At 39.8% G+C, this 26,125-nt stretch overlaps 2 protein-coding genes across 5 annotated transcripts; both read right to left on the bottom strand.

The window, feature by feature from the left end:
- Window positions 1-661: 661 nt before the first annotated feature.
- On the bottom strand, window positions 662-10,683 carry LOC115682066 (protein transport protein SEC24 A). Of its 4 annotated transcripts, none has more exons than XM_056319568.1 (15): window positions 10,506-10,683; window positions 10,385-10,466; window positions 8,596-9,657; window positions 8,350-8,488; window positions 7,329-7,519; window positions 6,843-6,950; window positions 6,530-6,733; window positions 6,157-6,388; window positions 5,216-5,365; window positions 4,960-5,116; window positions 4,317-4,444; window positions 3,896-4,218; window positions 3,607-3,795; window positions 1,577-1,823; window positions 662-1,088 (listed from the first exon to the last, which is right to left on the bottom strand). In XM_056319568.1, exons 3-14 carry the CDS (start codon window positions 9,616-9,618, stop codon window positions 1,584-1,586), a joined length of 3,084 nt encoding a protein of 1,027 aa, XP_056175543.1. In that variant the 5' UTR covers window positions 9,619-9,657; window positions 10,385-10,466; window positions 10,506-10,683; the 3' UTR covers window positions 662-1,088; window positions 1,577-1,583. The 4 variants fall into 4 exon arrangements, with proteins under 4 accessions (XP_056175543.1, XP_056175544.1, XP_056175545.1 ...); XM_056319569.1 differs by having other exon boundaries at window positions 662-1,024; XM_056319570.1 differs by having other exon boundaries at window positions 1,577-1,817.
- Window positions 10,684-24,569: 13,886 nt separating this feature from the next.
- Window positions 24,570-25,957, bottom strand: LOC115667911 (uncharacterized). Its single transcript, XM_030589438.2, has 3 exons — window positions 25,436-25,957; window positions 25,121-25,352; window positions 24,570-25,033 (listed from the first exon to the last, which is right to left on the bottom strand). The coding sequence occupies exons 1-3, from the start codon at window positions 25,955-25,957 to the stop codon at window positions 24,570-24,572; spliced, it is 1,218 nt and encodes a 405-aa protein (XP_030445298.2).
- Between the last annotated feature and the right edge of the window lie 168 nt (window positions 25,958-26,125).

Here is a 26,125-nt window from a genome sequence, read left to right as displayed (position 1 = left end):
GTTCAAAGTCTCTCTCCCGCAGAATCATGCAGCTCTCCTTTCTCTGTTCTTGTTTTTCCATGTGGTAACATGGCGTCGAAGGGGTGCGTTTTGGTTTTGAAGAGCTTTGCCTTCCCAGTTGCCTATGTTTTGATTGTGTGACACGTGAATAATCGGTCTGTCGCCGCCGGATGCAGTCGTGGCATGAGCGGCGGGCTAACGCGCCGCGTGCAGTCGGGGAAAAGGCGTTTTTACTGTTTTTACTCTGATCATCGCATCAAAGCCCAGTGAGGGTTACTCAAGTCATTAGCTTATTCATACTTCTCAATATCTGTTCAAATCACTGCATTGCCACTTGATTTGAAGAATTAACCAAGACAAGCCCGAAATTCGCGAACTCTATGAATGGATTATGAAGATCTTTATAGAAACCCGTATGCGAGAAATCGAATTTGAAAACTGGACAAAATAGAACCGAGAGACCGAAGTCAGGACCTCTAGCGCACTTCCGTGGCAAAATGCAGGTAGCAGAGAAGCTCTTTATTCATGATCGAGCGACGATACACACACTACGAGACCAGCGAGGCGACAGAGGACTAAGCTGCTTAATGGAAACAGCCTGGTTTCTCCACTTTCGCCCCTCATGTCGTGCCGGATCTCTTGAGAAGAGAACAAAAGGGCATTGAATAAAATTGAAATTAACACCCCAAAATTGAGTTGTAAATACAGTTGAATGAACAATTGTCCCCAACTCTGCAGGCAAATTGATCACACTATCATCATCAGTCTATCCCTACAGCTACAAGCAAACCCAGAGCCAGGAGGTTAAAAAGGACTGTAATATGCAAAGATACAGAAGATTGACTCATAATCAATGCAGACAAAATTTGCTATCTCCTTCTCAAAATAAGACACAAGTACATGATTGAATCTCCCCCTTATTTTCGTGACGGACCGAGAATAATCGTCTGCAGATCTGTCTCTGCTGACCACTTTCATGAACTCGACAACCTTTTCCACATATTGAATGGAATCCCAGCAAAACCTGTAGTTATACATGTTGCTTGATTCACTTTATAATCGAGGACATGGAACAAAATGATAATTCCCTGACCAAAAAGAAAAGAAAAGAAGATTTCAAGGATCATGATCTCCAGGAGAAAATCGATAAACCAAAAGACAATTGTGCAAGCACATAGATACTGCTCTACGGCATCTAAGAGAACACACTGATACCTTCTGCTATGAAATTCTCAAAGTTTACTCAGCATATTATTCTTGAAAACTCATTAAAAATAAACAATCCACTAAACACACTTTACGTAACATCTCTTTAATGACAGCTGACAGACTAAAAGACAAGTGGTCGAAAACTAGCTATAAAACCAGTTTCTATGTTTCAACAATGTAACAACTTCCCACAGAGTGTTTGCCAGCAATGGACTCTTGCAACTTAAATAAAGATTCAACAGAAAAACTAGAAGCAATGGACCAGATCAAATCCTGTGTACTTAAATAGAAAAATACCAAAATGGCACAACTATTGATTAAAATGAAAAAACTAACATGAACACCTATCATCCAACACGAAAGATACCTGTACTTCATGCATTCTGCTGGACTTGGCGGTGTATTTGAAGCACCCAATCACCATAACCATTAGTGCCGCCCATCTGGTCCTCAACCAGGTTTGCAAGGAGAAGAAATCCTTCTCTTGGCTGCTCACCTTGTCTTACAAGATGACACAAATGGTAGCATGAAGGATCAGTCTCCCTCAGCTTCTTGATCAGGGCAAAGAGCCTTTTAGACATTTCATGGTTGAGTTCCGTGAAGTTAACCTGATTCTAAAGATAAAAACCAAAGTTAAAAAATTAAGAAGAAGAAGAAAAGACAAGAAAGAGAAGCCGATAGACCAATTTGAGATTATAAATGAAAAAGTAAACAAGGCAAAAAAGCAGAACTAAACAAGAGGCACCTAATTATTTAAATAGTTGGTAAGTGTTGAAATTCTTGTAATAGCATTGGTAACTTTTCAATGCGTTACTGACTAAACAAGCTGCTGGTCAAAATATCGTCACCAGCACGGGACAATGTTCTGATTTCTACCGAAAGAATCGTCCATACATTCGGCCCGAGTAAGAAGCAACAGTGGACGATGACGGCCGGTGCTAACCACACACACGGATTTTGGATGATTTATATTTCGGAATCTGGACAACTTTAATTAGTATAGACAGGATGAGTGCACACATAATTTACAAATTGATTTAAATGATGTTTAGAACAGTAGAACCCATCTGTCAGGAGAGTTGGTCACACATATCTGCACCACAATGTACTACTTTGATTCAAAACCATAATATAAAAGAATAGCCCACATGGTGAAATAGAAATTACACATTCACAAAAGGTGTAAAGTCAATCTCAAAGCAATAAGTATCACAATATATCTTAGTTGCCACTTCACTCATCCCAAAAAACACTCTAATTGCTATTCATCCATTTAAAAGTCTCCCACTGTTAATTTTTCACTTCACAATAAATTTCAAGACAGCCACAGTAACTCTAATATTCGAGACAAATTACCCATAGTTCTACTGAAACTTTATAGCTCTATTTTTAACATCTGCAGAAAACATCTGCTCAGCAGCAATTTCAAGGACTCGCACTTTTTCCCAAAGATTGATATCACTATACCACTTTGCGGTTTTGGATCTCCCAGACCATTCCAGCTGGAAATATCACTCTGATTTTAGTGCCTCACCAGTTTAAATCCCAATTATAGCACACTGACAATTTCAGGCACAAAATTCTTTTGATGAGTAACCAGTCTATGCATAAATAATAGACAATTTTACTTCCCTCCTTTTCCTTTTTGGAGTGGGGAATAAGCCAGCTCAGTAATTAGCAATAGCGCCCACGCAAAAATGAAACAATGTACTATTCATAAGCTCTGTCAAAGCTAGAGCCCTAACAGCTTGCATTTGTCCGCACAATTTACAATTTTTTTTAGTAAATGATATACATAAAAGTCATGGTAAATAACTTATCTATCAGCAAAACCTCCATTGATTTCCTCCTCTCATCTCAGCTGTTTCCATTGTCACAGCCTCGCACACCCCCACCCCACCTCGCCCCAAAAAAACCCAATAAAAAAAAAGAATGTGGCTGTTCCACTACTGCCTCAAAAATTTATTGCAGACATCTCTACGTCAGCAATTCCAACTTGGTAATGCACATATAGTTCAATTCCCATTTCCTTCGCAAAGCACTGATCGTTCCTTGAGTACCTCAATTGACTGTTCCATTTATCTTTTATCGAAGCTAGTCCACAAAACATCAGTCCATCAAGAATCTGCTAATATAACTACGCTTCCGATGAGATAACTCAGTCACCATCAATCCTCCATATACTTCACATCTTGCAGAGAGTATCGAACCAATAAAACTAGCATTTCAAATCTGGTATAAATTCAGGTCAACAAACTGAATGTTGAATTTATCCACAATCCTAAATTAGTATATTCACTCGATAGCCATGCTGAATAACTCTTTGCAGTGGTATATTTAGGGGGGGAAAGGAAAAAATAACAATCCAATGCAAATAAGTATGGCTAAAAAACTAACCCTTGATAAATCAGCTGCAAAGTCTTGCCCCAACAAATTCTTGGACAAATCGGGTGAAAGCATTCTACCAAACCATATAATAAAACGAAAGCCATCATCAAACAAATAGAGCCCCCTGGAGTCTAAGCTCTCTGCAGTCAATGGTAACCTTTTAATTGTGTTCTTAAGCTCATCATCCAGAGAAGATCCCTGCAAGAATGTTGCAGACATAGTATCAAGTACTTTGAAGGACCTACAAAGTGCTATGAGGAAAACACAATGCAATCACGAGATTTTGGAGGACCATTACCTTCATCAGATACTCATCAAGCCTAATTAAGTCTGGATATAAAAGTTTCAACAATTTTTTCACAGGCAACGCCATCACGGTGTAACCGGCTGCACTACGTTCATCAAGTGGCACATCGGCATACCCTCCCCTTAGGATGGCTGATTTACAAAGGGCCAAGCCGTATAAAGGTAAAAACTTCAAAGATTCTGGATATATCATCCTGCCTCCCAAACGATGCTGCACTGCGTAAAGATTTCTATATTCCTTGAGTGCTTTGACTATCCTCTGCTGGATAGCATTTCGTGCATCCTCCAACTTATTAGTCAATGTCTTCTCAATTGCTACAGTGCATAGACCAAGGTGAGATAATCAAACCTATATTTACTTAAAATCGAGCAGCAGAAGTCATTCACAGCATGAGAAATCTTTTTAACTCTACCTAGCCTACTGAACAAAGATATGATGGCACCCGTGTCTGCCTGACGGTACATTTCTCCTAGATCTGTTACGGTGGGAGCCGCGGCTGTGTGTACTCTAATACGCCTTTCTCCACAGGATGCAGTGTATCTTTGTTTGTTAAGGGCATCCAAACCTAAATGTCCATAATACAACCAGAATGCCCTAATTCCAATCGTAGAAGCAGTGCAAGGGCTTGAGATTGTAGAAATATTACCCAGAAGTATGCTGAAACATGTTAAACGTGAATCACTGTGATATGACAAGAAAACTAGTATTCATCAAAACCCAGAAACTAAGCCCCGTATAATGTAAAAGCAGATGTGAACTTCTCAAGTTACTCATGGTAACAAGATGGAAATTTGGAAAGTAACTGTAAAGCACAAAGTAAACGTTACAACAGGAGGTCGCCTGATCACCACAACTGTCCCACTCTAATCTTCCAATTATAATCTTAAAAGTGAACACAATTATAAGGACCGGGGAAAAGAAAACGCGTTAAAAAAGATATACACAAGGGACTATATAAGAAAGGAAAAGAGCATGAAGCATATGCAGGTACATATATGGATACAATAGGAGTGAAAACAAATTGCAGATAAATAACCATCCTCATTGAAGGATACAGCAAAGCAACTTGGAAATATGCTGTTTGGGTTGTCAGTAATGTATCTTCAAGAGATAGCTGCATTGCATATGCTTTATCACAATCCACAGCTGGAAGTGCCAATAAGTCGGTGGATCTTAACATAAAATTTCCATGGTAAGATGTGAAACGAATTCCTGCAAGTTTCCATCAAGAAACAAAGTAACTACATGTTACCCAATGCACACGAGCAAATTAAACTGCTCAATAAGCACTTTTGAACATCATCCACAAACCTTTCCCACATCTTACGCGCATAACGGCCTCCCAGGCAGTTTCCCTCGTGAGATCTCTGGCTAACTCGTGTCTCAGCTTCTCTCTGTGAATATCTGATTGAAAGCTGGGATAGTAGTAGACTTGACCCCCAGTGTATTTCGCGAGGGTTCCTACATAGGTATAATGTGACAAGCATTAATCTTCTGAAGAATGTATGATGCATCAGATGCATACATCAGCAGCTCTATGTTATTGTGCACAGGAAATGGTTATAAATATACCCTCATTGGATGTCAGCTAAATCTAAGCATCATTTCACATAGAAGACTAACTACTGAGGTCTTTATAACAGGGCAAGGGCAAGTGGAGCTCAGTGCATGAAGCTCCGGTGCTACGCAGCCTTACCTTGGGACTTTTGCAAGTAGCTGTTTCCACAACTCGATCTGTGACCTCCAGGAGGTCACATGGCAACAACTTTACTGTTGCCCAAGGCTCCCCTTCGAGGTCTTTATTAACAATATAATAAAATCTATGATCAATCAATAGAGGACAACGGCAAAGCTCGATATTAGAGCTACTATACTTCTATGAACTCCAAGGTCTTCCTTCGAGAAACAATATTTATTATGAGCTTCACAATTAATGCACAGCAACCATAGATAGTCCAAGAGCATAAAATGTTTCTTAACAAATTACAAGTAAAAAGAACAGAAAATCTTGATTAGATCTATTGACTTCCTTTCACCCAGTCCTGTGCATCGTATTAGACAGACAACTAATAATATTTAAAGATTCTTCCAAAATATTAATGTGGCCCAGAGTCATAGCAACCCTAGTAGAAAACCATCTTATCTCTAGTTATGCTAAATAAGCAGCCATAAACATATCCAGCACCAATGTCAGACTCAATCAATTTGTCAATCCTCATTTTGATGAAAAGTTAGGGAAGCTGAGGATATACCTAAGGAGGCTATATCACCGTACTTTTCATTGAATGCGTATATATTAACACCAATCTGGTACTTAGAGAAATCAGCAGCCATTTGCTTGTAAAAGGGATCTTCTGGTACTCTCAGCGTATGTTCTTTATCTGTTCCGTAAACACGAACATCATCTCCCCGCAACTTCAAGCGGCCAAAACCAAGAGATGGCAGTGTATTCTCGAAAACAAGTAATTTTCCCCCAAGTTGACTCTGCAGAACAATGAAACGTCATGAGCAGTGAATGAATGATTTGACAGGAAGAAAAGAAAATTTTACAATACATGCTCTAACTGTATGCAGAAATGAAAGAATTATGATAAGGTAGGAAAGAAGAAGGAAATTATAGCATACCATAACCATAAATGCCGCCTTGAGAGCTGGACCAAAAGCAGATTCCACATTTATGTTGTTCTCAAACATCGATGGCAAGCTATCAAGGAAAGTCTCCACAACTTCTCTGGACTCTGACAGGTTGACAAGGAGATCATCTGGCAGTGGGATAAATATATCATCGAGATCTGAGACAACCATCATCTGAGGTTGGGTCAAGGATGACTGCACAATTGAAAAACCCAGTGTCAATCATAGTGTTTAATTAGATGGTACGAAAGTGTCTACTGAAATCAAATGGAGTTCCTGCACAAGTAGCACACAGATCTCTTACCTTCAGATTGTAAAAATGTATAGTGCTGTCAAAAGTTATGAACCCAATCTGTGTCCTGGGGAAGCCCGGAAGATTATCTAAACAAGACTTTATAGTCTCGGCCACAACCTGCAAGACATTAATCCTTCCAAAGAGTCACATTACATATATATCACGATAGGAGCCTATGCGATAAATCGCAAGAAAAAAGCCCTTCAGGAGATAAACATTCGAGCAAGAATGAACTAATTCTGCCCGAACTTTCTAAAAGCTTACTTCTTCAACCGAACTGAACAAGCGCCAGTTAACCCCTTTCAGGTAACTCATTAAATCTAATGCTTAGCTGACATGCACAGTAAATAGTTGCATCCACAGTCAACTACAATCGATTAAAAATTGTAGAAACACACATATATCGAGATGCAACAAAATCACGAAACACACATAGCCATTGTACAAAGCAGGACAAATGGCAGCACGACTACGGAAATTTTGCTTCATGCTCACCTGTACCATGCCACTTCTAACTGCAGATATCGAAACATCAATGAGGAAAAAATAGAGTGGCGGCATTGGAGGCCGAACCATATATTCAGTTGGAGCAACAAATTCAACACTGCCCTTTGTAAGCTCAGGTCGCTGATCCAGATCAAGTCTTCGGCCAGTAGAGTCCAATTGGGCAAAGTAATCACCGGGAACTGTAGATGACAGTAAAGATGGTAGATCATACTAATATGAACCATAAAAGAAAACACTTTGCAATAAAATCATCTACTTTATGGCTGCCACACGGTTTACAAGCTGTGAATCGCATATTGGTGATATGTACTTGGTAAATAACTCATTAATGTAAATTATGTCATAGCAACAAACTTTTAAATATGAGACAGTTCAAAGGATCATTGTAGTCTACCCAGGAAGATACCACAAGAAGCCACAAGACTCAGTTATAGCTAGTGCCAAAACCCAGAAGGGCTATTATAGCACCTTCAAACAAATCTTGCCCCAAAGAGAAAAATGTGTAAAATTGTGATAATCTTTTGAAGCTGCTATAAATTTTGTCATCATTACAGCCCTGAGCCATGGTATTTTAATTTTAGACATTGTGCATAAAACTGTTAGCAGGGAAGAATAAAAAGTTAAATATTTCTCACAGAACCTCCACCTTCCAGACAAAGAAAAATTTAAAGAAATCAAAGGTCATTAAAAGTTCACAAATTATTGCCCCTCAGGATCCACCAAAAGGAAAGCAGCTTGCTTGATTGGTTTGAATCCAATTCATGAAAAATATCTTAAGCATCTGATTCAGCTTCAAGTTGATGTCTAGAAGATTAAAGGTGTCAATGCAAAGAAAAAGAGGCCGGCTGATCCACAGGCAATTATCATAAGCAGGAAAAGGACAAGTTCAGAATTCCAAGCAACGTTTGGAAAAAACCACAACCAAAGCCCAGGCAGGCAATAGCACAACTTCTAGAAAAAACAACACAAAAGGCCAAACATCCAGAGAGCCTGAAGTCTAAAAAATTACCCTCATTCAATAAGGAGCAGATGTTGCAGCGCCACTTTCTCCCTGCTTCAGCAAACGTCACATATGGATTGACATAGGTGCGACATCTCCTGCAACGAATAATGCCAGTTGAAGCAAAATTCACTATAGGAACTTCTTCCTGAATAACAGCAAATAGCAACAAAATAAGGTGACTGTGAGATTCAATATATACAACTGCTCACAATTGCAGAAAAAATTTATGCTTTTCAGTTCAGGGAATCTCACCCCATCAGGAGATTCTGCCAGAGGACAAACAACTGCTCCAAGAGGTAAGTGCCACCTTGAGACCAAAGATTGAGAATTTGGTATGGCACTAGTTGTAAGCCTTAGAAATCTAGAATGACAATTCATGGGAAACATTTCAGCAAATGACTTGGGCTCCACATCGCCATCTAGTGGTCTTGGCAAAGATTTTGAATCAAGTCCAGGGTCCAATGATCCAGGTACAGACCCAAGAGAGAGGGAGCTGAAATCTTCAAGCAGACCATGAATGGGACCTGTGGGGGGTCCAAATCCCGGATGCTGTGTTTGCAGGGTCCCTGGAGCTGGTGGTGGTGGAATATACCCTCCTTGATGTGCATGCAAAGGGGGAGACGATACTGGTGGAGTCGGCACATAACCTCCTGGGGCACTAGCAAATGGAGATTGTAAAGTTGAAGCTGGTGGAGCTGTTTTAGACTGCTGAGTCACATATCCAGGCATAGGGGGCGGTCCACTTGCCCTGGGAGCAGAATACAATGGGCTCGCCTGGGGCATGTTTCCAACAGGGGGCATAATATTTGCTCTTGGAGGAGATCCCATCGGCAGAGAAGGTACATGTGTTGGGGGGCGAAAAGATCCAGGCTGAGAATATAATTGAGCAGCAGGAGATTGAAATGGTGGCTGTCCAAGAGGTGGACCTTGTGTAGGTGGTGGTTGTGCTGTCCCCGGGAACTGGGGTGAACTAAAACGTTGGAAAGCTCCAGAAGTGGGAGGGGCATATGAAGTCGGTGGAGGTGGTACTGATGGATCACTATATGCAGATTGTGGAGGGGGCCGGAAACTAGATCTGTCTGATCCAGCCACAGGAACAAAAGGTGAACGAGGCGGAGCCTGAGGAGCAGCAGCTGTCGTAGGTCTAAAAGTGGAGACCCCTGGTCCGACCACTGGATTCGTTGATGAAAAAGGTGTCGCAGCAGGAGGCGAAGATGTAAAAGGCGAAGTGGGCCTGCTAGTGAAAGCCGAACGACCTGGATTTTCAGTCCCCATGGAATTGATCTGATAACCTCCTTATTCAACTCCGAATCCCTATACTCCCATACATAAAACCTGATGTAAGAAGATATCTTAGGATTTGAACAGTACAAGAACTAGCGGCATCACATGCCAAAATCTCATTTATAAAAGCAGAAGCACACACAGTAAGGAACCGCGATCAAAAGAAAAGTAACATGTACATTGCTACAACCATAACTCCTGATATGCACAATTCTTTTGATCTAAACCAAAACTCTATCGCAATTCTCTAGTCAGTGACCAAGCAGCAAGCATCCAGAGCTAAATTGAAGTGGTAGCCAGTGAAAAGACACAATACTATGTTCACCAACAATCCAAGCAGACCCTTATAAGAGACAACACCACATCGCGATCGCCGCCTCAACCGAAACTCTCTCCCCCCCAAACACGATATCGAACGCAGTACACATAAAACCAACACGGCGGTCAACAACCACAACAGCCTAATTCTCCGGACAATCCTAGGCACCAGAGAAGCTCAAAGCCAAAACCTTTTTCCTAAAAATAGAAGCGTCCTCCCCGTCAAACAATCCACACTCAATCGACACGGCCGCATCGCCGACACGCTGATTATCCCAGATCGCTCCACTAGGAACGGAATTCTAACAGAAGCCAAGGCCCCACAGCCGATCAATTTCGACAGCGCGATTTCACACCCGCAGAGGGAAGAGGAGAGAACCTCCTCCTCCTCGACAACACCGAGGAGGACCTTCGCGTCCGCCCCCCCCAGAAAGCTTACCTGATCGGCGCGCCCCAAGGCAGGCCGCTGAAACCCTAGCAAATCTCCGACAGGGGGCGGGGGCCGCCGGCGACGGCGACGGCGACGGCAGCGGCAGCGGCGGCGGCGGAGGCGGCGACGGGAGCTTGCACCGTGCTTGGCTGGGAGAGATCGGGGCGCGATCGGAGGAAATTCAGATCTTCGCGTCCGCTAGAGAGAGAGAGAGAGAGTAGAGAGAGAGAGAGAGAGAGAGGGACGGAGGAAGCTGAGAGAAGGATGATGAATATTGGAGCCGGAAGGACTCCTCAGAACTGGTAAAGGTCCACAGGCCCGTCGTGCTTTGTTTTTTACTTTATTTTCTTTCCTACTTTATATTTTCTTATATACATATATATATACATATATATAGATGTTATTACTTACTCCTTCTTTCACATGTGGTTTTACACCTTTTTCCCGATTAATAATAGGGATAAGTGTACCGAGAGTCTTAAAACTTATCACGAATGTGCTATTGAGACTGAAACTTATCACAAGTATAATCGGGTCTTAAAACTTAAAAAAAAAAGTATTATCAGTGGAAAAACTTGATTAGACCAATTTAACGAGTAGATTGCACTTTTTTTAAAAAAAATTTAGGACTTGATTGTACTTTCTTGATCAGTTTTAGGACTCGATTACACTTTTATTATAAGTCTTAGTACTTGATTACACTTTTTGAATGTTTTTTTACCTTAATTACAATTTCCTGATAAGTTTTAGGATTTTTAGTACATTTATTTGTTATTTTTTATGTACACATATATCCTTTTTGACATCCCCATGCCCCTCCCGTGTGGCGACATGGGGGTGAAAAAGGGAAGGTCGTTACTCCTTTTTCCAAATTAATAATAATATAAAAAAGACAATTGAATTATTGGTCGAATTTCTTTCTTTAATTTTGAAGCATCATTATTAGGGCTGTGCAACCGGACCAGCCCACCTAAAAAATAGGTCCGAGAACCGGTTCCTGTTTGAATCGGTCCGGGAACCAATTTTATTTTTTCGAAACCGGTCAGGTTCCCGGGTCTAAGTGAAACCCACCCGGACCGGTTTTAAGTTACTGTAAAAAAACCCTAGCATTTGTTACTCTTAGTCTCTCCCTTGAGTCTCTTCCAGTTTGCGAGTCCCCTTTCTGCTGGTTGCTCGCAAGAACTTGTCGCTGCAACTGCTCGCCGCTCGTCGCCGTAGCTGGTGTCGCTGCAACCCAGCTCGTTGTCACGGCTGCTCGCCGCAACCCAGCTCGTAGCATCTCGTCGCCGTGGCTGCTCGCCGCAACCCAACTCGTCGCCACAGCTGCTCTCTGCCTAAGTCGCCGTAACGCCGCTCATCGCCGGAACCCAGCTCGTCGCCCCTCGTCGCCACGGCTGGTCGCTGCCTTAGTCGCCACAACCCAACTCGTCGCCACTCATCATTGCAGCTGCTCACCACCTCAGTCGCCGCAACCCAGCTCATCCAACCCTTACGCCGCTGCGAAGGTCAGCTCACGGTTCCCCCCCTCCCCCCCCCCGATCCTACTCCCACTACTACTGTTGTTTTTAGAGCTCGCGATTTCTGTGTGACGGCGAATCGATTCGCTTGATTCGGTCCCCTGTCGAAGCTTGGATCTTTTGGTGCCTCGTGTGAGATTTTGAGGGCGTATTTTGGTTGTTTTGCTTATGTGCCATAGCATTTATGGAGGAAATTTACCTAGAAGCTAAAGCTCCTGGAAGCTTCTTGAATGTTTGAGTGAAACCTAATTAATGAAAGATAAGCTTCCGAGGTACTAATGATAAGACTTACTGGAGTCAGCAACATCTAGTTTCTCAAATTAGTTTTTGTTTTTGCTTGAGTGTTGTTAGAGCCATATCAGTTCAATAGTTAGGTGTGATTTGCATCTGAATTACAGGATGAGAATGTGGTAATAAAAATTACTTGGAATTTATGACTAGTATATTATACAGGACCTGCAAGATCTTGATCACATAGCTATGAGACATGCATTCATTCGATCTGTAGCTATGAGACATGCTGAATATTTCTACTGGTAGCAACTTGATGCTGATTTCCTCTTGAATTGCCTGTATGCATGCATGCATGCAGGAGAGAATTCATGTATGTGTCTTGAGTGCAATTCTGTATGTGTTTGATGAAGGGCCGGAGAGGTTTTTGTTCTCACCTCTCTGTTTCTTGCCTGTTCTCGTCCGGCTTTGACATATTTTGATGCATGCCCTTTGATCTGGATCAATGAGCAACCCATTGCGAAACAAGAACGAAGAGTTTGACTTTGGTTCGCTATGCTTTGTGGCTGTAATTGTTGTTGCACAAATGAAGAGTTATAGACTTCTTATTCTATGATTGTTGGTCCTATATTGTTGTAAAATTTGTCTTCTGTAGATTCCTGACTTTGTATAGTTTAATTTCAGTTGATGGATCAAGACAAAGACATATCAATGCAAGCGGATGGATATAATGAAATGAGTCCTCTCATGGAATTGCCATTCCATGAAGCTGCTGAAGTGGACTCTACAACCGTGAGTGCGACAAACAAGGTGAGGGTACCTAACTCCCATCCTCTTCTTGGTAAAAAGCGAGCTAATCAATCAGAGAGATGGGATAATTTTTCGAAAATTATAGATGAGAACACAAAGAAAGTAACTATCGTAAAGTGCATTCACTGTGAGAAAGAGTATAAATACTCCGTTGATCATGGAACATCTAGTATGTGGAAGCACTTGAGAACCTGCAAAAAGTATCCTCATACAGATAAGAAGCAAATGTTGTTTGCACCACGTAACAAAGACGTGGTTGGCGAGGTAGGGAAAAATACTGGTGATGGTAGTGTCTTAACAATGTGGACGTTTGATCAAGGACGTTGTAGGCACATGCTTGCTAGGATGATCATTATTGATGAACAACCCTTTTCCACGGTTGAGCGTGTCGGTTTTCGTGATTTTGTCACTGAATTACAGCCTTTATTCCAACATTTATCATGATTTACGGTGGCTAGAGATTGTATGAAGTTGTATTTGAGTGAAAGAACTTGTTTGAAAGCTTACTTTGGTAAGCTTAATTCTAGGATTGCACTCACAACTGATATGTGCAGTTTCCATTCAAAACTTGAACTATTTATGTCTCACTGCACATTTTATTGATGAAAACTGGAAGTTGCATAAAAGAATCATCAATTTTGTAGTGATGCATAGTCATAAGGGTAGAGAGATTGGGAAAATGGTGGAGAAATGCATTTACGAGTGGGGAATAGAAAAGAAGGTGTCCACAATAACCGTTGATAATGCTAGTTCTAATGATGTGGCTGTTGGTTATTTGAAGGAAAAACTTTCAAAGGAAAGGTATTTGATCTTGAATGGTCATGTTTTAAATATGAGGTGCACTGCTCATATATTAAACTTGATTGTAAAAGATGAATTGAATGAGGTGCGTGATTCTATTGCACGTATTCGAAATGTAGTTAGGTATGTGAAAAGTTCTCCCATGAGAGCTCGAACATTTCAATCTTGTATTAAGAGTGCGAGGATTACATACAAGGGTTCAGTTTGTCTCGATGTTGCCACTAGATGGAACTCCACTTACCTAATGTTAGATACAGCAATAAAGCATAGGAAAGCTTTTGAAAAGATGGAAGACGATGATTCATCTTTCTTAAGGGAGATTGACAATGATTCTCCTCGAAATGAGGATTGGGAAAATGCCATCGTTCTTTCTAAGTTTCTGAAACAGTTTCATGATGCCACCAAACGGATGTCATGAAGTTAATATGTTACTTCAAATGATTATTTTGAGGGTATAGCTTTTTTGTATAAATATTTGAATCATGCGGCGAATTCTTTGGATCCTAAGCTTCAAGCTATGGGTTTAAAAATGAAGGAGAAGTTTGACAAATATTATGGGAGTTTGGATAAAGTAAACATCATTGTGTTGATTGCGGTTGCGTTGGATCCTACAAAAAAGTTAAATTATGTGAAGTTATGTTATGGACAAATTTATGATGATGAAGCGAAAATTGATGAGATGCATGATAAGGTGAAGCTTGCCTTGGAGCGTTTGTATGAATTTTATGAGCAATCATTTGTTCGTTCTAGTAAACAACATTTTGGTGGTTCAAGCGTAAGTACTAGTAGTAGTGGGTCCAATGCCAATATTGATAACAATGAAGGTAACAATGAGGATGACATCCAAGCTTGGCGAAAAAGCTTTCTTCACCGAAGAAAAAAGTGCTTAATGAAAACAAATCTGAGCTTGATTGGTATCTTGAAGCCGAAAGTGAAGATGTCATTAATCTGGACCTTTTGATGTGGTGGAAGATTAGTGGGTCAAAGTATAAAATCTTATCTTTGATGGCTCGGGATGTTTTGTCCATTCCCGTGACTACCGTTGCTTCGGAGTCGACTTTTAGTACATTGGGATGTGTGCTTGACAGCTTTCGAAGTTCTTTGACTCCTAGAGTGGTGGAAGGTTTGATTTGCACTCAAGATTAATTGAGAGCCATTCGCGTGCCGATTAATGTTGAAGAGTGCATTGAGAACACGGAAAAGTTTGAGTTGGTTAAGTCGTGTATATTTCATTATTTCTTTTTATCTTGTCATTCATTCACATATTTATGTATTAAGTGAATACTTTATTTAATCTTTTTTTTTTTTGGTTTTTAGATTTGGATTGTCTTACCGAGGATATTATCATTAGTAAATATACTTTCTTTTGTGGAAACTCCGATTTTGTGGTGAGTAAATACACTTCATTAATCGGCATATTTGCATTTGTCTTTAGAGCATGATTTCTAGTTGATTTTTCTTTATGTATGAATTTCAGGTTTTTTACCATGCTCGTGATGGTTCTAGATAGTTGCAACGCAAGAACTTTATTGGGTCTTGCTGTTTCATCATTTTCATGGAGCTGTGGCTGAATTGGTCTCTTAGGATGGGTCTTGTTATTGTCTTCTCCTAGGAACAGTGGTGCTTTTTCATCATTTTCATTTTACTAAAGCACTGACTTTTCATTTGTAGAAGTACAGAGTTATTGGAGGGTTTTAGCATGGTTAGTTGTTTTGTGTGTTATCCATCCGCTGTGGGTGAATATTTGGTGAACTTTCTTCGCTTGAAACTAATTAACATGATTATGCATTAGCTGATATATTTTCATCATTTTCATTTTTATTACTTCGAGAAGCGCAGAGCACTTGTGAACATGTCAAGGGGAGCATGTCAATTGCTAGACATGGTGCTTGTGGATTGTTTATTTTGCTCCAAATTTCTGAAACCAGAAAAAAAAGAGTAGGTTATCGGGTAGACCCTGGAACCGGACCGGAAAAACAGGGTAGATTCCAAAACAGGGTCTAGGGAAAACGGGGTAGGTTCCAAGTTTCAAAAACTGGGAACCGATTGTAACAGGGTAGGTTCCAAGTTTCAGGTTCCAAGTCTGGACCTTACCCACCCTGGAACCGATCACCCCTAATCATTATGGCTCGTTGGGCAAACATTTTCCTCTCGGTGTTTGGATTTGTCGCGACCTAACCTCCCGAGAATGTACCACCTAGGGGTTCGATTAATGAATTATTAAGTTTAAACCTAATTCGAGCCCTCCCAAGCTCTATCAATTCGCGACTTAGGATTTAAGTTCTTAACATACAAATGTTTTCGTGCTGGAGTCGCCACTAATTTATATTCGGTAGGTTGATTAAAAACCTAAATAAAACATATGGAGATACAATTTATTTCTACGAACCAGAGATTTTAAGTTCGGGGATTTGATTACGCTAGAGCTAGTCTAACACCCTTTTGGTACCTTTTCTTTTCAAAAATCTTTGAGTAAGCAGTCTGGAGCTATTTTATGACCTAGTTGTTAACATGTGAGGTGACCATACAACTACGCAATCCACCAATTTAACACCCAATAAAGAAAGCATTAAACAAATTACTAGCTTAGGAGAATAACATACATATTTACTAGCTTAAGAGAATAATGAACATTTTAGCAACGTAAGTATCTGCATTATTAACTAGAAAATCGCACAGACAATCCTAATATGATTTCTAATTAACAAAGCAATTCACACAATTTGTTCTTTAGGGTTTTCTCCTTATTTAAATGAAGACTAACCTACGTGCAATGACGTGAAAAATATGACATGTGATTAATTAAACCTAACATGCAAACTATATGTCATGCGACAAAATTACCTAATTCTAGTGACGGACAAATGATGTATTTTTGGTATTTTTCAATGAAATTCGGAATTAAAAAATGCTTAAATTAACATGCAATCTGTCGTAGAAAAGGCAATTTAATCTATCCTAAAGTGACTCATTTTTTGGATATTTTTATGAAAAGTCGAAATTCTAAAATACCCTAAATATTCTATTAGGACTAGAATAACCCCTAATTTAAACTAGGAAATAAACTACCCTAAATCCCAATTTAAATTAAGAAATTATCCTATCTTCTAGATATATTCGGGATTTCCTAAACATGCAAATTTTTAATTTAAATTCTAACTAATATTTTTGGATTTTCTTTTTAAAAGGGAAATAAATTAAACAAAGAGAACAATCACATGCCAACCATCCACATGATCCGCAAAACCCATTTATCCTGTTCAAATTAGGAAAACAAATTGGGTTAGTGATCATATCCACAGGGTCGTGGATATCGATGGAAAGCCGATCGTTTGAATTTAGAAAGCGAATAAGATATATTATCCTATCCAAGTGGTTATGGATAAGATAACAATCTTCCGTACCGCCGCGTATCATACCTTAGAGTTAAGGTCGACTAGTCGTTCATGTATGTTGCTGAATTAGGAAAAACTTCCAATTTGGGATATTTTAAATATTGCGGATATCACATGCATTATCCTAAAATATCTAACAATCCATCGAAGATATCCACAAAATATTCAAATTACCAGAATTAGGAATTTAAAATATTCTGGAAAATATACTGGATAATGATCTTACCTAATTTTGTGGACATTTCCAAATTTGAATCCGTGTTGCGATCGGAATCACGGATCGGGACGGGATGGCCGGCGGCGGGCATGGCCACGAGGACGGCGGCGACGGTGAGCCGGCCTTGCGCAAGACGGTGTTGCTTCGGTGTGGACAGCGGCTCGCGGCCAGGGGAATGACTCGGGGTTAGACTCCACGGTGTGGCACCTCTCCTTTATGAAGTCCACACCCTGAGATTTGTGGCACGCTTGATGAATGTCGGTCAATCTGCAAGAAAGAACAAACGTGGACTGCAAAGCACGGGCAAAAAACAAAACTTCGGAGTCAGTGGACTCTCCTTGATGGTTCCTAAAGCCCACGAGAATAGACCAAAGATTCTCCTTCTCTCGATGTGCGCTGAACAGAGAAATTCTAGTTGAATTCTCCCTTTGACTGCCAAAGAAAAATCACCACCGCTTCAACCCCTCTCTTCTTGTTTCGAAATTTCCACCAAAGCTCTTTGACCACCGCTTGGACTTTTGTCTTTGACCGAAGATCTGACCTTTCTGCTTTGTGAATTGTGGCGTCAAGAACTTGAAGGAATGATGGTGGAAGGGTGGTGGTGGTGATGGTGATAGAAAGATGGTGGTGAGGTCGGTAACTCTGAAGTGCAAGCGTGAATCGATGAGAGGAAATATCTATGCCGTGTGTGTTTATGTTATGGCCAAATCTCCCGTGTGGCCTCTCACTCTCTCAAATCCTCGCTTCTCCCTCTCTGACTCTTACTCTCACTCACGTGTGTTTTCACTTGCATGTTCTAGAAATTCTGAACGCCCCCCCTCAATTGCGAACCCTAACACATCTATTTATAAGAGTTAGCTAGGGTTATCTTGCAAGAGGCAAGATATATTATTTCCTAATTTCGATACTTAATGTAGGCAATTTTCTGATTATTTCCTCTAGCTAAATATTCATAGAATAATATGAATTATCCTCTAAGTATATTATTTAATAATTCGATAATTCAATTATTCCAACTTGGCATTTGCCAACGAAAATCTCAGCTCTTATAATGTCCATGGGATTGGCTAAGACTTTTCTTGAACTTGGGCTTAGTCCAATTTCATTAAGTTCAGAGCCATCCATTTAAGTCCAGCCACCGCCAATCCAATACAAATATGTAATTGAACTACATGATTCTAAACTATATGCTATGCAATCTAATTTTAATATTTTTGTTTTGGGGGTTAGAGATTAATCCCTAATTTTCTATGCACCGATTATTAAATGGTTAGCCAAAATTTAGGTGTCAACAGAATCGCTTAGAAAAAATGAGTCGATGGAAAACCTATGCTTAAATTCAAGAATAATGATTTCCACCTTCAAAAATTTTTAAAAAAATCATTTTTCAAAATATGTTTTAGACATCGGTACTTGGACCAAAAACTCGGCAGCCCAGCTCCCATTCCTAGTTACTTGGTAGCGGGCTCGAGTACGAAGAGGCTAGGCCCGAGGACCCCGATGCTCATGCCCAGTTCCTTGATCTCGAGCCTAGGTACACAGATTTCGAGCTTGGGACACTAACGCTCGTGCCTAAGTCCCTAAGCTAGGGTCCATAGAGAACAAGTCTAGGACTTGGGCGCCTGTGCCCAAGTCTTCAGTGCCCAAGCCCGGATCCATTGAGACCAAGCCTAGGTTTAAAGAAGCTAGGCACAAGACCCCTGTGCCCATGCCTAGGTTCTTAACACTTGAACTCGGGTACCCAGCGCGTGAGCTCAAGTCCAAAGAGGCTGGGCTTAGGCTCCAAGTGCCCGTGCCCAGGTTGCACTAGGGCTCGAGTTCTCGATGCCCGAGCCAAGGTCAATCAAGGTTAGGCGGCCCCCTTCCAGGCCAGGCTCGGGTCCATGGAAGCCAGAAATAGGGGTATCGAACTCAATTGCATTTTCATGACAAATTTTAAGATTTTCAGTGCACTTATCTCTTCTTGTGATAGAAATATTTCTAGTGCTATGTAAAAAATGAAATATTCCTTGACTATGTAAAGGATGAAAAAGAACTTATTTCAAAATGGTTATATCAAAGAACACTCCGATATTTGTTGATGAACATTGGCCATAACATAATATAAGGGGACGGTACAATAACTCTTGGAAAAAATCTCAACTAATTGTCCTAAACATCTTGTGGAGAGTACTAAGGCCTCGTTTGGTTCAGCTTTCCTAGTCCGGAAAGCCGAAAGCTGGCAAGCCGGACCAGCTTTAGGCTTTCGGCATTCCACAAATGCTGACTGTTTCCAAAAACAAAAAAAAAATTCTTCAGCAAAGCGTGGCCGCCTAGGGTGGCCAGATAGGGCGGTCGGCGGCGAGGGGCTGGCGAGGTCACCCGACCCCAGGCGGCTGTCGCCGCCTGGGTAGCGCGACCCCGTTGGTGCCTGGGCGGTCGCACAACCCCAAGCGACCGTCGCCTGAGGTCACGCGACCCAGGCGGTGACGGCCTGAGGTCGTGCGACCTCAGGCCTCCTCGGGTGACGGCCGTCAGCGCTAGATCTGGTTCATCGGCGGCTGTAGCCCTTCGCCGGAGCCAGCGAAGGGTACTTAGGCTCCGTTCGTTTGGCGGAAAATATTCTCTTTTTGGAAAATATTTTCCTGGAAGTCATTTTCCTGGAAAATGTTTTCCCGGAATATAATTTTCTGGTGTTCGGCGACCAATATGAAAAAGTTTCGGAAAATATTTTTCACCGCGACCGGGCTGCGACGTGGCGGCGACCGGGCGGCGGCGGCGGCGAACCGGCGGCGGCGGCGGGCGGCCGGCGATCGGCGGCCGGCCAACGGTGGTGACCGGCGATCAACTTCCTCTCCCACGGAAAATATTTTCCTTCCCATGGGCAATTTTGCCTTCAATTTGGGGAAAATGATTTCCTCTTTGCGAAAAGAGGAAATCATTTTCCTCAAAACAATGAAGGATTTGGGGGTGGGGAAGGAAAATGTTTTCCCACGGAAAACATTTTCCGCCCCCGAACACCGGAAAATGCGGAAAATATTTTCCGGAAAAATATTTTTCCGCAAACGAATACAGCCTAAAAAAAAAAAAAACCTCCCAAAGCCCATTTGTAAAAAGGAATTTACCAAACACAATTGCATTTCCCCAAGTGGCTTTCAAATAATTTTTTACCAAATACCACTTGCATTTCCCCAAGTGGCTTTTACTTAAAGGTATTTGCATTCCCCCAAGTAGTATTTGAAAAGCCGAACCAAACGGGCCCTAAATGTTCTCAAACAAATGCAATCGAGTGTTAATTGCTTCAAAATTCGTGAAATCAAGTCCTAATCTTGTCAGTATTGATGTATAATTGTCGAAAAATCGCTCAGTCCATTTAATTAAGCATGACTCTGATTTTGTATTCGTTAAAAGACAAAAGCGTCTTTGTTTTGCATAGATGGCATGTCATGATTAATAAGAATCAATCTCATCTTTATACAATTGGAGTCTTACAATTTGCTAAGAGAGCGAGGGTTAATCCCATAGAATAGACTTCAACGATACTGTTGAACTTTTGAATGGGTCAAAAAAGGCTCCTAGGTTCGGGACAAATCTAAGCCAACATCCCTTAACATTGTGAAAAATTGGGAATTTTCAGTTAATACCCTCAAAATTTTGCCCCTTTCTGTGATTATTGTGTATTTGTGAAGTTTTTTTTTCCCTAATTTTTTTTCTTCTAAAGGCAAGTAAGATATTTCTTAAAAAATCAGTTTCTTCTACTTGTGGTCTAATTATATCCATTGAATCACCCTAATTTTAATGAGTTACTTCCGAATCACCCCAATTCTAATGAGTTACTTCCGGCTATTACCAAAATAATATGCATCATCGCGAAAAAAGAGAGAAGAAGATCTATTCATAAAGTGAAAGGAAACTCTCTAACAGACTCTAATACCTAGTACAAAGGATCGTTTATTGATAGAAAAGGGCGCGTTTCTTTTCTATTACATCGGAATTTTTCCAACCTCCGATATTTAAGTATTTAGAACTTGCAACAATTCCAATATTAAAATTTCCCTTTGAGGAAATATTCCTCAAACTCAATTTGCTTTAGAGTAGGTTCTTTTAAATTCCTGAAATCACTCTTTATCTCCTTTAATAAAGTATATATTGAATTTGATAGAATCTTTAAAGGATCAATTACAAAATTTCATAACACAGTCGACAGTAGCTTCTTCATCAGGCTCATGTAGCATATGATAGCAAAGCACGCCCTCGGCCCCATCCGCGTCGCAACCTAAGACAGTCCAACAACTTGCTTCAATCTTCGACTCTCAAGCTCGTTGTCATATATGGGAAGAAAGAAGATGCAGGTCTCCATCTACACTTGACTATTTCTTAATGTTGTTCTTGTTGCACTTGACTTTCTCCGGACTAATTGATTTATCCTTTGGTCCAACTCTAGGTAAAGAGGAGGATCTAATGACCACGAGATGATGGTTGAAAGAAAGTGGTGGAAGGCTAGGAACTCATGGATATATGCAAGACCAATAAGACCTGGTTTTTCTTCGGACTATTAGTTCATAAGGATGGGTCAATGTAGGGTTAGTTTGTTGTGGAAAAATCAACTGTGAAAAATGAAATCAGATTATGAGGCGTGATAACACTGTCTTTAAGGAATTATTTGCCCTACAACGTTACTAGTATTTACTGGTAAAAATCCTCAAGGTACAACAAAGTCTCGGAATGAAATTACCAAATAGCAATTCTGGTATTTCTCCAAGAACTCTCAAATAGGAAACAATTGGAAAGAAGACTGTATATCTTTAGATAAAACGAAAATGGAAGTTTTTCTATTGAACGGAAACGTTGAGTAATTAATAGCAAAAAATATGTATAAACAGAGACAACCTTTTCAGGGTTATAAGAGAAAGACAACCTTTTCAGGGTTATAAGAGCACCTAATAACCGTTAGGCAAAAATAAAATTCGGAATTAAATAATAAAAAAATAACCGTATCTATTGATATGACACAAAGGTTATTAATATTCTACAACTATAAATCCGAATTTTAATAAATAAATAATAATAATAATTGATTAGTGCCAAATCTGTTCCATGTGCGTGTAAAGTACTAATCTCGCATCTGCATGCGGGTATAGTAAGGTCCAACCCACTAAGCCCATCGTTTTCATCTTTAATAATAGAAGACTTTCACACTTATATATTGGCTCACGCATACTCCCATATATTCTATATGTGATAAGGCACTTCGAAGTTTGTTCTTCCAACACCATTGAGGGAGCATCTTTGGTTAAAATATGTCTTGATAGAAGAGTGGGTTTGTTTAGGGTGGATTGCTTGGTTAAGGGTTTTTAGGCTGCTGACCATATCTAAAATCTGTACTCATCAAAACACTTGCTTGAGCCATGTTACAAATCTATGAAGGTGGCAATTCACACTTTCCTTCTTTTCTCCATTGTGTTTCATCGACTTTTACTATGATTAATCCGTTTAATATTGGACATGGTCTGTTTAAAGTTATGGTTTAGTGGTTTTTAGGGTCTGCTTAGGGTTTCAGGGGTTATTTAGAGTTTTTTTTTTGGGAAGGGGGATTATCAGGGTCTGCTTAAGGTTTTTGGATTCTTTAGTGTTTGGGGTTACAATGGTCTATTTAGGCTTTAGAAGTTTATTAAGGTTTAGGTGTTAAATTTTGGGTTTGAGGGTTAGGTTTTGGCTATTAAATTACAGTGCAATTGGTAATATATGGTCAGTCAAAAGCCATACGACTACTGAGCAAAGGCTATGTATAGCAATGCATTTGGCAAGTGAACTTGACTTGCATTCTGCATCTGGTAGAGGTGGTAAATGGGTCAATAACCCATTTATTACCCCATATATAATGATTGTGGATTATTAATGGGTTGGCTTTAGTTTAAGAGTAAACTTAAATGGGTCATTAATTGATTGGCCTATTAACTTAATGGGTATTAAATGGGTCACAAATGGGTTACCCAACTAGCTTAAGTGAATAATAAACATGTTATTGTCATTTTTTTTATTTTTCTATTTTTTTAATTTATTTTCCTTTTCTTTTTTTTTTTCTTTTTCTTTTTTTTTTCCTTCTTCCTCTGTCAGTGGCTAGCCACAGGTGAGGGACAAGCTTGTCGGAGGTCGGCTAGCTTCGCCGACCTCAGCGAGACTCGAGCTAGCCGGCCTCCGGCGAGCTCGTCCCTCGCCTGTGGTTGACCGTCGCCATGGCCAGCCACTGGCGGGGAAGAAGAAAAAAGAAAAAAAGAAAAGGAGAAAGGAAAGAAAAAGGAAAAGAAAAGAAAAATAATTAAAATATGATTTTTTTAAAATAAAAATTTAAAAAACACATTTTCATTTTCCTGAAAACATTTTCTAGAAATGTCATATTTTCTGCGAAACAAACAGAGTCTCAATTTTTTTAAAAAAAATATATGAAAATTGTTCACTAGATTTGTATTGCAATAAAATGTTTTAACAATATAATTTTTTAAAATAATTATCAGAAATAAGCTTTCCTATATTTAGTTAAATGGGTCGGGTCGGGTATGAGTTGGGTATATGTCAAGAAATTTGCTTTGCAATAAATGGATCATAATCGGGTTAAATGGGTCACGTTGAGTTAGACCATCTATGACCCGACCCAAACCCGATCCGATTCACCCGTTTAACAGGTCTACCCTTACCCAACACTGTGCATTTGACCAGGGGTCTGCATAGTAACGTTTCTGTTCCTAGAAACAATTTCTAAACAGAAATAGTTTTTTCTATTTCTATTTCTTGGAACAGTTTCTGAGAAAAAAATAGCGTTTAGTAACTGCACAAAATTTCTGTTCCTGGAATAGAAAAAGAATAGAAACGCGTTTAGTAACTGCACAAAATTTCTATTCCCGAAAAAAAAAATTATTCTTAATTTTTTCATATGATTATTTGCTTAAAGTTTTTTAAGAAGATAACTTCTTTGGTATTTTTTAATCACTTCAACATTCATAAACTCATGATTTTTACGTTTTAAAAAAAAACACTTTTATGTGGTCATTATGAGAGTGGCATGGCCTAAAAAATAAATCATAACATATATGATATAAAATCGGATGACCTTAATACGATTAACAAAAATGTATCCATAATAGTTTACAAATACATTACAAAAGTCATGGATGACCTTAATACGATTAACATAAATGTATTCATAATAGTTTACAACAAACATTACAGAAGTCGAAAATACAAAGTCATGGAATCTCATCCATATTATGATCCCTTGCCATTTTATTTGCAATATGTTTTCTAATCACGTTTATCTCAGCTACCCCCGTAAGTGATGTATCGTCTGCAACCTCCATTTGTGTAGGTCCGAACGGGTACTCCGGATCTCCATAATGGGAAAAGTTTTTGTCCATCTTGTCTTCCTCACGAATGTAATTATGGAGAGCACAACAAGCAATTACAATAAGTGCTTGCTTTCGAATTGAAAATGGAGGCATGTGTCTCAAAATGAAAAAGCGATTCTTTAATGCTCCAAATGACCTCTCAATGACATTCCTAAGTGAAGAGTGCCTATGATTGAACAATTCTTTCGCTATTCTGGGCCGTCTCCCTCTACCCCTATAATCGTTCAAATGATACCGTTCACCTTTAAACGGAGTTAAAAATCCTGGAAGTGCTGCATAACCAGAATCTACCACATAATATTTGCCTATAAGAAGGTATAAATAAATTTGTTATGATATGCAACAGTTATACAATCATAAAGAAAAATATATCTTGTAGACAACGAAAATACCGAGTGGTGGTCGAGGAAATTGCAATCGAGGAGTCTCGAGTGCTGCTGAGAGCACCCGACAATCATTGGCAGATCCTTCCCACCCAGCATACACGAAAGTAAATTTCATATCAAACGAACAAGCACACATCACATTCTGTGTGGTACTTCCTTTCCTACCTCTATATGGGATTTGCTGCGATATAGGGATGGAAGCATTAATGTGGGTGCCATCAATAGCACCTACGCAGTCCTGAGATTTTATGAAAGTCTAGTGTTACACATGATTATCAACTACATGTATTTGATTGTGTATAATCAATATGAAAATCATACCTTGAAGTAGCGTTTATGGTTAGGATCCATAAGAATCTCCTCTGGGACAACATCAAAGGAAGATGGTTTGATAATTTCTTTTGACAGTTCAATAACTGCTTTCAACACTATATTAAAATACTTGCTTATTGTTGCTCCTGAACGTTGGAATCTTTCACATAAATCTCTATTGGAGTTTTTGTGACCAACCAAAGATAAAAATATCCCAACTTGTTCATCTACCCTTATATATCGACTATCTTTCAACAAACCTCTTGCGCTCATTAAACCACATAGGTTCAGAAAAATATGTCTCTCCATCCTGAAGGCTTCATATATCCTATCTGAATGTCCATAAATAATCTCCCTTACCCATTCGGGTCCTGACAATTTACTATCCCTAATAGGTTCTTTGGTATGAACAGACATGTCCAATTCAAGAATATTCAACCATACTATCATTACGTCAATATCAATGTCATCCAAAACCTGTTTAACTTGTGCTACCTGCCCACTGGACACACTATTTTGTCCCCCTTCCATAGTACCTATGCCATAACACAAATACAAGAACATCAATATAGATATACGAAAAAAATACCCAATAACAACAAATAACATAAGTTCAACAAATAACTTAAGTCATAAAGTGAAACAAACCAAATATAAAAATTCCATTCAATCCATCGTACCCAAGTCACCACACATGCA

The sequence above is a fragment of the Syzygium oleosum genome, unplaced genomic scaffold (genome assembly GCF_021117445.2).
Source record: "Syzygium oleosum isolate NSW1041296 unplaced genomic scaffold, Sole_v2.1 Sole_v2.18, whole genome shotgun sequence".
Lineage (NCBI taxonomy): Eukaryota > Viridiplantae > Streptophyta > Magnoliopsida > Myrtales > Myrtaceae > Syzygium > Syzygium oleosum.
This window is presented reverse-complemented; position numbering and strand designations above follow the sequence as displayed.

Bases quoted from the DNA above. Each gene is read 5' to 3' on its own strand.
- LOC115682066 (XM_056319568.1), bottom strand. From the start codon at position 9,618: ATGGGGACTGAAAATCCAGGTCGTTCGGCTTTCACTAGCAGGCCCACT. The intron at 5,117-5,215 runs GTTTGTGGATGA...GGAAACTTGCAG, and splicing joins GCGCGTAAGATGTGGGAAAG to GAATTCGTTTCACATCTTAC. The intron at 1,824-3,606 runs GTTAGTTTTTTA...TTTTATCTTTAG, and splicing joins TTGCAGCTGATTTATCAAGG to AATCAGGTTAACTTCACGGA.
- LOC115667911 (XM_030589438.2), bottom strand. From the start codon at position 25,957: ATGGAAGGGGGACAAAATAGTGTGTCCAGTGGGCAGGTAGCACAAGTT. The intron at 25,353-25,435 runs GTATGATTTTCA...ATAAAATCTCAG, and splicing joins ACCATAAACGCTACTTCAAG to GACTGCGTAGGTGCTATTGA. The intron at 25,034-25,120 runs GTATTTTCGTTG...ACCTTCTTATAG, and splicing joins ATTTCCTCGACCACCACTCG to GCAAATATTATGTGGTAGAT.